Consider the following 13,889-nt stretch of genomic DNA (forward strand, 5'->3'; position numbering starts at 1 on the left):
CTTTATTTCCAATTATCTTCAACATCGATCAGCAAAGATCCTCATCCGTGGTACCCGTTCCTATTCCTTTTGTATGACTGTGGGCGTAGCCCAAGGTTCCCCTTTCCCCACCTTTATATATTTCATATACTTATGATATCCCACATACCGACCCCCCTTTAAGACTATCAATATGCCGATGATCTGGCTATTCTTGCACTTACACCTACTACTGTTACTCTTACCCGTTATTTACAGACCTACCTCTCCCTCCTTGAATCCTGGTTCGACACCTGGTATATTGCTGTTAATCCCACCAAGACCCAATTTATTGTGTTCCGGAAAAAATCCTGCCTCTCTAGACCCCATCACGAAGTTCTTTTAACGTTGAATAATACTCCACTAACAAACTAATACCCTAATCTACCTTTGTATTCAATTCCAGAACAACCTTCATTGGAAACATCATTTAACAAAAGTCTACAAACGTGCCCTTCAACACCTCCAAGCCCTACGTATTCTTACAGGTAAAACGTGGGGCCTCCATCCTTCCCAAATCCTCACAGTTTATAAAACTTTTATCTGACCTGTCGTAACATACAGTTCATTGACCTGGCTCTCACATGACAGACAAAAATACGTGACCATGCTTAAACTTGACGGACATGATATGCGTAGTGCACACCATCACCCCTTTGACACCCCTTCTGCTGACTTCCAACCTCTTTATTCTTTCCCCACCATCCTTACTCATGTCCATGATCTTCGTCTCAAATACTTACAATCTGCCCTAGCTATCAATCATTCTGCGATTATAGAAGGCCTCAAACCTTTCTCCTCTTGCCACCGCTATCCTTAATAATGACCGCTCTCGTGCTCTCACCCTTTCCTCACCCCTATCATGTAACTTCCCCCTCTGTCCCACTGCCGTTGTATTCTAAATTTTTCTTTTACTGGATATTATGATGCTCCTTGCGGCAGTGGTACCGGCCTCCACTATCTGTGTCTGAGTGCTTTACAACATCACCAGTGTCATCTCTATCCATGTTCATTTTCCATCATTCTGTGTTTTTCGCGTCATTGTTTCACTAGTATTCGTTCATTTCCTTCTGCTTCCACCATAGTGTTTTTTGCATCGTACGTCAAGATGAACTGAAGACATTTCTCTCGCAGTACGATTTGTTGCGTGTTTATATTTTGTGTGCCAACCGAAATCAATGAAAAACAGACTGACATGGAAGAAATCACGTAAAATTTCCTTGCTATATACTTGTGTATGTTTTACATTTTCTCTGTCTCGCTCTGTATTTGACCGTTGTGTTTTCAGTATGTACGAGACATACTTCTATGTATAGGTTCCAAAATTCAACTTTTATATACTTACTCACCAGCCAAAGAGCTACATGTTTAGCTGGTGGCCCGCCTGCCCGTTACCGGGCAGGAATGACATAACTATTTGAATAGAATAAGCCTCCATGGTATGCACTAGCCTTGCATTTTGGCAGGTGTGCTAAGTACCAACTGATGAGCCCAACTTAGCACACAAGGGCTAAACGCAAGCAACCAAGAATGAGTTAGCTTGAAAATTTATGTCCAATAACGGACCATTATATTGGTATTAAAAGAAAGTTTACATAAAAGAATACTACACAAAAATCAAATAATGCAATTTGTGCATCTGTACAGCATGTACAATAGATAAAACAGAAAAAACTGTACAATCTAACTAAAATTCTCAGTGGGAAGCTAAGTCAACTTTGAACATAAATCCACCAAGAAATTAAAAAACATTCTCTTAATTTTATAACTTTTTTAGATGAGAACAGCAATCAAACAATTTTATAACAAAGGAGTCAATGTAACCACACAGTTTAAAAGGAACTAGTCCATGACCAACTTAACTATACTACTGATAAATTTATATAGGAATGAAAATGGTAACAAGTATTTAAAAATATTTTCTAGTATGATAACTTGTCACTTAACTCCTTACAGCTCATAACAATATTAGCATCTCATCACTGAAAGGAAAAAAAAAAAAAGTCATACTTAGAAGCTACTATCCATGGAGACTAATGCTGTATGACCCACTTACTCTGCATACAGTTCAAGAAAGTGAAATTAAGAACACACAACCTAACATCCACAAACTATTACAAAATAGCCCTAACACTTGTTTTTTTTACTGGTATAATTCTCAGAATCTGATTATCAGGTGGAAGATATGATTCATAGATGGCAACCAAAATCATAGAAATAACTGGCATTACACAATAATACCAGAATTGAAGGTCTCTTAAAAGAAGGTTCAGTATTGGAAACAAATATGCACCCCTCTCCCTTACTTTCCCAGGAACAGCTGTGTTTTCAACAAGTTATTTGAATTTTAGTTCTACATCTCTTATAAAGTCATGTAAAAGACAAATTATATTTTTAATACTGCCTCTCAACTGATATCAATTTTTTTAAGTTCAAGGTTCAAATGATCCAACATTCATAATAACTATACCTCAAATGTATTTTCATTCACAATGCCAAAGTGAATCTAGCAAAACCAAGAAACTATGTGCATATTATAGCATTCATCTGTCCCATATCTATTTACAATTTTATGATGGCTTAACTGCTAAAAGTCTATTACAATACTCAGGAGTTAATGGAGGGGAGAAAGGGTAGATTTAAATCACCTTCAATATTTTGCGGTACATGAATAAAAAGCAATACGTAACTTGTTAATTCACTTACCTAATTGTGCAGCTTTCAGCATAGCCTGTCCAAACTCAATAGCACCACCTGATTTGAACATCAATTTAAACTTTGCTTCTCCAACCCAGTTTCCATTAGGCTGAGCACGAACCTTGCCTTTAATGTAATTTGCCCCAAATACGGGTTGCTCCAATTCAACCTGCAAAGTTTAAGAAACACAAAAGTAATTTTTGTTTGGTATTCAGTCCAAAGGCTGGTTTGATACTCAACAGCTCCACATCTCTGCTGTCAGATGACCTTAAATGTCACTCAAAAGACATTCAAAACAAAGTAGTGAGATAGTTTCCCATTGCTTCTTCAATGAGCCAGAAGTTAGCATTGCAAATCAGCATACCAAGCCCACTGAAATGCACATACCAATCAACCCTATGAGTGACATTTTCAAACCATAACAGGGACTGGCTGCATAAGGAATGGCATTACTAAAATCACTCATACCTCAATCGCTTTAAATCAAACCAAGGATGAAAAAGGTCAGTGAAAGTAAATCTGATCTAGCCCATACCAGAAGACAAAGTGCACTGTAAACATTGTCTCACCAGCAAAGGCACTCATCATCCTTCCAAGTATTGGGCCATGTACCCGTTATGGTCTTGTATTTTCTTTCCATCTCTTCATTGGACATCCTATAGATCTGTGTCCTCTTGGATGGTAGCGTAGGATCTCCTATGGTAGTCTTTCAGATTCCATCCATTGAACGTGACTTTTCCAGTTTTCATGGTAATCATAGATGTAACTGATTACTGGTTTCACATTCAGTCCCGTAAGTACATCTTCATTTCTTTTATGATCCCATTTTGTATAGCCTCCTGTTCTGAGCATGAACATTTCACGTGCTGTAATTCTGCAAATGTCCCGAGTTCTTATTGTCCATGCCTCACTGCCATAGCAAAGGGTTGGTCTGGCTATAGTGTTATAAAGACTTAAGCAAGTATGTTTTTGGATAAGATAATTCCTGTTGTCCTGGTCAGTTTAGTTATTTTTGCAGAAATATCAATTTCCCTTTAGTAAGATAAATTTGATCCCAGATAACTGGATTCAGTGACTCTTTCCAAAAATGATCTAAACAGATTTTATTGGGGATAGGGTCTTTCCCCTTAAAGGCCATTATTTTGCTCTTTTCTGGTGAAATGATCATGTTGAATTTTGAAGAGACTTTCTGTAGATTAAATACTGACCACTGAAGATCTGATGATGCCACCAATGCAACATCAACAAAAATTATTGCATCTAGATGTGCAATATATCTGCTGACTGGGATTGATCCATGCCTCCATTCCAGCATTTTGCTGTTCATATAGATTATGAACAAAGGAGAAAGCCCACAACCTTGTCTCACACCTCTGCTGATCTGGTTCCATTCAGTCTGATTTCCTAACTTTATTGCAATAAGGTTGTCACTGAACATGCTGTATGGGTTATCAATTAACTGTTGTGGGACATTATCTTCTGCTAAGATATTAAGTCTGTTCTTGTTAACTAGGTCAAAGACTTTCTTAAAATCAATAAATGCTATGCGAGTTTCCAAGTTAAATTCCCTGTGTTTTTCTACCAAGACTTTCAAGGTAAAGTAAGCATCAGCACACAAGCGTCCCTTTTGAAATCAGTGTTCATAGCCAATCACATTTTCATAATGCCTGAATAATTTATTTGGCAAGAGTAAATTTTATAACCTGAGTTGAGTATACTTATACCTCTAATTTCAACAATCTTTCATACTGCCCTTCTTATGAAGAACTATAGCTTTCTACCGATTCTCTGGTGGTCTGTTGCCATTCTAAATAAAATCGATGAAATCTTTGCTTGAAGGTGTCGCTGGAGTACTTGAATAGTTCTGCATTTATCAAGTCTTCTCCAGATGCTTTTCCATTTCTAATTTTTCTGAGTACTAGCTCCAGTTCTTTGAGTGTAAAGTGATGTCGGCAGAAAAAATTACTCAATATTTGAACCCCTCCAAAGGTTCTGAAAATAAATGAGCAACTCCGTTAGAGGTATTGCATTAATGTGTATGTCTTCTTTTCCATCATTAAACAGTTTCTCGAGTATTTTATAGGTCTGCGATTGTGGTCTTGTTACATCAGTCTCCAGGTGTGAAACAAAGTTTTCTCAACTCTTTCTGTGCTTTTTCTGCACTTCCCTTTTTGCTACTGCTCTTCTCTGGTGATACTCTATTTTACCTCCTAATTTAATAGTTGACAAACATTTTTTAAAAGCATTTCTTTTGTCTGTAATAATTTTTTCAATTTCAACCCTCAACTTTATCCTAATTTCCAGTATCCTCTCCATTATCTTAGCAACATGGGATATCAGAGCAAATCCCCTGTAGTTCAATACTTTCTTATCAACTTTCCTGAAAATTGGGATGATTATTCCTTTTTGACAATCCTCAGGGACCTTATTCTCCCAGACAATCCTGAGAACTCTACGTCCACTGCAGGCATACAGCGCCAGCCGCGTTTATCATCTCCACTGAAATTTCATCTATTACAGCATTTTTTCCATTCTTCATCCTTCTTACTGCCAGTTCAGTTTCATTCATTGTAATTTCTTGATCCATTTCTTCAACATCTAATTGCCTTTCCTGGTGGTCCATTAAATGACAGTTCTCATGTTCAGCAACTTCTGAAAATACTCTCCATCTATTTCTTATGGCTTTGTTAATACAGTAAAACCTTGTTAATTTGAAGTCGTTGGGATGCAAAAATCGGACTCCGAATTACATGATTTTGAATTAACCGCCAACACGTACTTCGGAAACCCCAACACTTGCAGCGTCACAATATATTCTAAGACCTGTTACTGCATGCAATTAACCTTGATTCACAGTTTAAAGCTCTCATATGCCATGGAAAAAACTATTTCCAAAATGTATCCAACAAGGTGCACATACTGTATTCAAATAATGCACTTGGATAACTCACTGGCAAACATAACCTCAAGTAAAATTCTTTCTTGAATAAAATTACTGTGTCCACCTATTCAATACAATTATATTTTGTAGTGAATAAATTCTACATGAATTATAAACACTAGTTAGGGACATGTTTCGCCTTAGTTTTGGGCATCTTAAGCCTGTGCCAGCATAATATTTCCTCGTGTTTTTCTTCCTTTCATTGCGTGAGGTTATGTCTGTTATTGTTTTATACAAAATAATTAAGATTCCGGTCGAACATAGCAGATACAAAGCAAACTGTAGACACGCCGAAGTAGGTGAAAGTGCGCAAAGTTACCCCTTCACGTTCCGGAAGACTCGTTCTTTAATGACGCGGAGAAATTTTGAATTTACTCTGTAAAATACCCTTTTTTTTTCAAAATGTAAAGGCAGTTTTAAATTAAAAGTCTGAATTTCAGCGACGGGACCTTCAAATTACAAATTATCCGTATTTCGAATTAAACGATTAAAATACCAGCAATATGCAAAATCGTACATCATGTTTCCGGGAACGTGAGCTGCTTCGAATTGGAAGAGATTTTGAATAAACCGATTATGAATTATCGAGGTTCTACTGTATTATGCCACCTTCATCCTTCACAAATCTGGTATTTACTTGATCTCTTCTTTGTTTCTTAAAATACCATACAGTAATATATTGCTGCCCTGCATATCATCTCTCAATTTCTGTGTGAATAAGGTCCAGCTTTTCCTCTTTTCTTCTCCACTGCTTTTTTGGTCAAATTCTTTGCTTCCACAAATTTTCTTCTACTTTCTTCAGTCTTAGATGTTTTCCATACTTGCTGAGCCATTTTCTTTTCCTTCACTTTAATCTTTACCGAATCATTCCACCAGTGTGTCTTGTCTTTCACATTTCCTGATATTCTACCACATACCTTTTCTGCACATCCAAACAGTGCTTCTTTAAAAACTTTTCCATTCATCTTCAACATTCCCCCCCACTTCCGTCCTGGGCACCAATGGTATTATTTCCCTTTGAAATTATTCTTGTATGCTTTTCTCCTTCAAAATTCCATACTTTAATTCTTTTCTCTCTTCTTGATGGGGGTTTTTCAATCTTTCCCAGTTTCAATTTTCCTATCACAACTCTATGATCTTCACCAAAGGCTTTATCCAGCATGGCTGCAACATCTAAAAGGTTCTTCCAGTGTTCTTTCTCTATGATTATATAATCAATCGAGGTCTTTGCTCATGTGTCACCCCAACCATACCTTGTAATCTTCTGACTGTTCTTAAACCAGGTGTTTCCAACAATCATTTGGTTCCTCATGCAAAAATCCAACAACAACTTGCCTTCTGGATTTACATTTCCATATCCAAAGGGCCCTACAACATCTTCCTTTCCTTGTCTTTCCATTCCAACTTGTGCATTTCGATCTCCCTTCAATATCACTTATCTTCTGTCTCTCCACTTCCTTCAGAAAGTCCTCTAGATGTTCATCTATGCAACCCATTTGTGGGGCATACAACTGAAATAGATCTTTCATGCCATTTTCAAACTGGAGTCTCATCATAAACATCTCGCTGACACATTTTGTATATTCTATATACCGTATAATCCTGAATACCAACCGTACTCCCCCCCCCCCCCCCCAAAAAAAAATATTGGTTCTAAATCTTGGGTGGCGGGTCATATTCAAGCAGTTCATTCTCGTAAATATTTACTACGTTTACATGGAGTATTGAAATAGATTTGAATACGGTTACCGTACTCAAATCACAATATATTCTAAGACCCGTTACTGCATGCAACTAACCTTGATTCACAGTTTAAAGCTTATTTTGTTGTAGTTGCCTTCTAGAAAACAAGATTGATTTTTCTCAATACAGTTACAGTGGCGTCTAAACACGGAATGTAAGGTAATGAAATATGGTAAATCAAAGAATATGGGCAAATATGAAAGCCGCTGTTGCGGATGCTTGATCGTCATTTGTTATATACAATACAATCAATACTTATCTGCATTTAGGGCAGTCGCCCAGGTGGCAGATTCCCTATCTGTTGCTTTCCTAGCCTTTTCCGAAATGATTTCAAAGAAATTGGAAATTTATTGAACATCTCCCTTGGTAAGTTATTCCAATCCCTAACTCCCCTTCCTATAAATGAATATTTGCCCCAGTTTGTCCTCTTGAATTCCAACTTTATCTTCATATTGTGATCTTTCCTACTTTTAGACGCCATTCAAACCTATTCGTCTACTAATGTCATTCCACGCCATCTCTCCGCTGACAGCTCGGAACATACCACTTAGTCGAGCAGCTCGTCTTCTTTCTCTCAATTCTTCCCAACCCAAACATTGCAACATTTTTGTAACGCTACTCTTTTGTCGGAAATCACCCAGAACAAATCGAGCTGCTTTTCTTTGGATTTTTTCCAGTTCTTGAATCAGGTAATCCTGGTGAGGGTCCCATACACTGGAACCATACTCTAGTTGGGGTCTTACCAGAGACTTATATGCACTCTCCTTTACATCCTTACTACAACCCCTAAACACCCTCATAACCATGTGCAGAGATCGGTACCCTTTATTTACAATCCCATTTATGTGATTACCCCAGTGAAGATCTTTCCTTATATTAACACCTAGATACTTACAATGATCCCCGAAAGGAACTTTCACCCCATCAACGCAGTAATTAAAACTGAGAGGACTTTTCCTATTTGTGAAACTCACAACCTGACTTTTAGCCCCGTTTATCAACATACCATTGTCTGCTGTCCATCTCACAATATTTTCGAGGTCACGTTGCAGTTGCTCACAATCTTGTAACTTATTTATCACTCTATAGAGAATAACATCATCCGCAAAAAGCCTTACATCCGATTCCACTCCTTTACTCATATCATTTATATATATAAGAAAACAAAGGTCCGATAACACTGCCCTGAGGAACTCCCCTCTCAACTATTAAAGGGTCAGACAAAGCTTCACCTACTCTAACTCTCTGAGATCTATTTTCTAGAAATATAGCAACCCATTCAGTCACTCTTTTGTCTAGTCCAATTGCACTCATTTTTGCCAGTAGTCTCCCATGATCCACCCTTTCACAAGTGTTGCTGGCATTCTGGGTGCGCGAATAGCTGATCTCGCAGGATATTGTACTTTGCGAGAGACGAGACTGTTGGTTACGGAAATCTAACTTGCTCACATTCAAGTTCCGTATCTGTCCAGTGAAAGTGCTGTCTCGATAGTAAGCGATGGATTCAAAACGGTGTGTGCGGCCATTTACTGTGCGTGAGAACCTAAAGTTGCAAGTGAAGCTGAAATATATGAAAATTGTGCCGTTTGCAGAAAGTACGATGATGATGAATCTTGTACTTGTGATTGGTAGAAGAAAAAACTTTAAATAGCAACGGTGATCACAGAGCATTCCACCGGCGGAGTGCAGTGTTTCCGGAAATTGAACACCTCCACAAATATGTGAGAGAAAAATGTGAGTTAGAATATGGTGTTTCTAGTGAACTGTGTCAATTGAAAGCACTAAAGATCTCAAAAGAACTAAAAATACAGGGTGTTACTGCAAGCCACGGATGGATCCAAAACTTATCGGAGAAATGGATTGTTCATTCGGAGACGTACGTCTATTTCACGTCTCCCTGGGGCGTATGAAGAAAAATTAACAGCCTTTCAACGTCACATTCATTTGAGGAAGCAAAATTCTTATTTGCTGACGTAAATTGGGAATGCTTACCAGACACCTGTCTATTTTGAAATGCAGTTGGAAAATACAATGGATACGAAGGGTTCTAAAAGTATAAACATCAGAACAGGTGGTAACGAAAAGCAACGATGCACGGTGATGTGCGTATTAGCACATGGAACCAAGCTCCCTCCATATGTGGTTCTGAAAAGGAAAACACTTCCGAAAGGAAACTTGCCGTTCGGTGTTATTGTTAGAACACGAGTCCAGCTGGATGGACAGTGCATTAGTCGCGGACTGGGTGAAGTGTGTTTGGCAACGTGGCCCAGGGGGCTTTGTTACAAAAACAAAACAGGCTTGTGTTGGACAGTTACCGACGACATAGAACTGATGCTGTAAAAGATATAATGAAAGGAAAAACCGATCTTGCGATAATTCCCAGAGGACACACTTCTATTCTACAGCTGTTGGAAGTGTGCGTGAACCAATCTTTCAAAACTGCAATGAAACAGTTGTACACCGAATGGATGTCTGATGGTGATCACGCGTTAACACCAACCGGACAAGTGGGACTAATATGCAGCTGGATCAAGACCGCATGGGCGCACATTCCCAACGATCTAGTGTCCAAAAGCTTTAAGAACTGTGGAATTTCAAATTCAGTGGACGGTAGTGAGGACTACTATTTGTGGAAATTGTCAGCGACGAAAGTTCCCAAGAGTAACAGTGACTCTTTGCAACAATGACTTCCGCAAGACAACGCAGCAGTATAGTTCATAGTGCAATCGCCAGATGTCAGGTACAGTGGCTGGAAGTTAGCGCGCACGCGCTTAGTGTTGATACAGAGTTGAGTAAAGATGGTCATTACACCACAATGCGCTCAGTGCGTCGTATGGTATGATGAATTTTCAAGTGTAGTGGAGACCCTGCAAGCTTTCAGATGTCTACAACGTTAGGCATGTCCCATCACATCGGGGCATTGTTAAATGGTACATGTTTTTGGAAAATGGATTGCAGATGCCTCACAGGTGGAAGGCTGCATGATAGCAACAAGGAAGATATTCGACAAGCCATGACAGTCCACGAAAGTTGCTCAGCCGCTTATCAGCAGAGCAGAATACAGCATACACAACATGTCACAGGATTGTTAGGCGCTATCTTCACGCATGCATCCATACCGTATGTAGCGCATGCAAGCTCGACTCAATTTTGTTACGATGATGTGCGAGTGGCAGGAAGGTGACGTTCAATGGTTAAAACGATGGATGTTCACGGACGAAGCCACATTCCATGTGAGTGGCCGAGTCAGCACGCATAACTGCATCATTTGGGGAACAGAAAATCCACACGTCTCATACGAACTCTAAAGAGCCAGCCCTAGAGTGAATGTGTGGTGCAGTGTAACCTCTGAGAAAGTCTATGGACCATTCTTTTTTGCAGAAGAGACTGTTTGCACCATCAATTATCTTGACATGATCGAGCAGTATGTGGTCCCTCAATTACAGCAAGATGGGATACTGGACACCATTATCTATTGATAGGATGGTGCTCCAACGCATTGGACTATCATTGTGAGGGAATAATTAAACCTCATATTCAACGATCGCTGCTGCGGTCGTGGTGGACCTATCCCATGGCCTCCTAATAGCCCTGACCTAACCCCTCCAGATTTATTAGTATGGGGCTACGTCAAGTCAACAGAGTACGCACGAAGACAACAGAATCTGGCTGACCTACGGAAGGAGATTACAGCGGCCTTTCAGCAAATCACTCCAGAAATGCGGAGTGCCACGTGGTGCAACATGGATTCAAGTTATCATTTGTTCCGCACGCGCAATGGTGGACATAAGTGCTAATGTGCTGTGACACAAACTCCAGACTCTCCTTAACATGTAGGTACTGTTAACAAGCAATAAATGTGCATAGTTTCTTGTGTATAGCGTTTTACTTTTCTGACATCCCAAACAGATGACCCTGTATTAAGTGTAAGCTGTTTGAATTTATATTTGTGGTATATTTGAAGAAAATTAAATAGGTATGCAAGTTGTTTGATTTGATTTTTTTTTTCCATATTTTGCCGTCTTAAAATTAGGGTGCGGGTCTTATTCAGTGGCAGGTGGTATTCGGGATTTTACGGTATTCTTACATTTCTTTTCTTAGTATGATGGCCACGCCATTTTTTGCCTCTTGTCCTCCGCTGTAATACAGCCTGTATCCTCCTTTCAGAGGAATCTCTCCCGTATCCCTCTTCTTGGTCACACAGTCCATCAGCTAAGCCAGAATTTATCCAGATACCAGACGTGAAATGGTAGCCAGAATTGAGAGAACAAAGGCAGACAACTCAGTTGCTTTATACTTAATTTTTATTTCTTTAAAATGGCATCCAATCGACAGCCTAGACAGTGATGATATGATGGCACAAAAACACATCAAAGTTGCGTACAAGATTCCCGGACAAGGATTGAAGCCGTTTGAACCTTATTTCCTGAATTACCTTTCCCTGAAATCATATTTCCCCGAACTACAAATTCTGGAGAACCCTGAAAGACCTTCTGTGATAGTCATATTCCAATGCTAGTTGTCTTATCCTTTCTTGCAACAAACAACTCTTTTGGATGCTGTACATACTTTCCTCCTTAACCACAAATAATCAGGGAAATAGACAACTAAATGTGGCATGGGAAGGAATTAAACTTATCACTCCCTCACCCCTAAATTCCTAGGGGTTACTCTAGATCAAACTCTTACCTATAGAGCTCACTGTAGAAAACTATCCAGCTTCAACACTGGTACCAGATGGAGGTCACAACTTAACATTCTTAGGCCCTCTGTTACTCTCCTGAAGAATAAGCATGCCCTGTCTGGTATACATCTAGCCATTCTAAACAAGCAGACATTGTTCTAAATGACATGTGCTTACTTTTGGTTGCCTAAGACTTACACCTGTAGATTCCTTTTTTAAAAGCTAAGTCAGAATTTATCCAGATATCAGACGTGAAAATGGCAGCTAGAATCGAGAGACCAAAGGTAGACAACTCAGAAATTCATCTAGACTGATACAAATTAAATCGAAGACTCAAGTCAAGGAAAATTTTCCTTCTACAAAAAGCCTTATGAAACCACCCCAAAAAGAATCCCAGTAGCATAATGGAAAAGGAAAGATGATTGAAGACTGGATTATTCCCTGCGAAAGTTTACCTTTAGGATTATGATGCAGGGTAGGCAGGTCTGAAGTCAATCTGAAGAAATGGGGACACTTTGGACACCACCATATGCAAGTGCAAGGAAGGAAAAACCATGGATCACCTTGCTTGTAGATTATGTCCACGGAAGTGTACGGTGGACTTTCTGAGGACACCTGAAGCATATGTGCCAAAATACTGGTCATACTAATATCTACTGTAGGTTCTTTGTAGAGTTTTATAACCTGTCATTGTCAGTTGTGATAGTTTATAGTACCAGCTAAAAATTTACCTTTTATATTGTACTTATGAAAATCTTCAACTTTTAAGACTGATGCAGATCCCAACATGATTAAATAAAACAAATCTCCCATGGGTGGAGCAGTAGAATACACCTCTGCCTGTCTTAAGAGACTAAATGGGAACCAGGAACTCTTCAACTTGGAAGTGTAGGTTGGCGACTATGCTTCCCTGCGAGGAGTCTGGTTTTGCTTCCACTTGCGTCAAACCACACACTTTCATATTTTGTATCCAACCCCCCCCCTTGGACAATTCTTGTTCTCATCCCAACAGTATTAGATATGCGAGGCCTACGGAGCATTTCATTTGCACGCCCTCCGTGCCCTTCTCTTTCTGTTTGATATTTTCATTCATCATAAGAGTAGGATCTCTTCTGTTTTCCCTCTGATGAGTGTTAATAGAGGATGGCAGCCCACTTGTACTTTCTCCTAAAACAATCCCCACCACCCATCAGGTCTTCAAGTAAGCACTGTATCAGCCTGTTCCATCAGTGCGATAATTAGTTTTACTTCTCTGCCACCTGAACTAATAATTTAAGTATGTATGTTCCAAATGTGGGCATGTAGCAACCAAACTGTTAGTATAGGTCTTTGTATTTTTTGGGACTTTCTACCATTTAGGATTGTTGATTTGGGAAAAAATTCCTTTGGGTACTGAGATTTGGGCCACTTGATTCAGGGGATTGTCCATTTGGATGTGTATATATTTAAGGTGATTTATTCAAGAGAATGGACAGAAACATGATTTCAGTACTGAACACAAATTAGCCAATGGCACTGTTGAGATCGATTGCAATTTTTTTCCTTTTACCATCTGTGTCTTCCAACGAACAGCTTTAGATTACACATACCAACAAATCGAGCATGATGGAGCAGGTAAAAGTCAAACTCTTATCCGACTTAAGCATAACCTTGTATTTTTTTAAATGAGTGGTCTCACGACCATTTGAGAAACTTAAGTGGAATTCTATCGACCAATGGTGATTACGCCCAGAAACAATATCCTTTTAGATCAATATTTCACACACAAGCAAAACAGAACACTTATAAGGAATGAATAACTAATAT

At 39.1% G+C, this 13,889-nt stretch overlaps 1 protein-coding gene across 1 annotated transcript in view; it reads right to left on the bottom strand.

Moving 5' to 3' along the window:
* The window catches only part of Wbp2 (WW domain binding protein 2), a 69,943-nt gene that overhangs the window by 32,803 nt on the left and 23,251 nt on the right, over positions 1–13,889 (bottom strand). Inside the window, exon 3 of the mRNA XM_067146483.2 lies at positions 2,725–2,884. Within this exon, the coding sequence (XP_067002584.1) occupies positions 2,725–2,884 (160 nt within the window). The remainder of the gene's footprint in view (positions 1–2,724; positions 2,885–13,889) is intronic.

Source organism: Anabrus simplex, chromosome 4, assembly GCF_040414725.1.
Source record: "Anabrus simplex isolate iqAnaSimp1 chromosome 4, ASM4041472v1, whole genome shotgun sequence".
NCBI classification, from domain to species: Eukaryota; Metazoa; Arthropoda; class Insecta; order Orthoptera; family Tettigoniidae; genus Anabrus; species Anabrus simplex.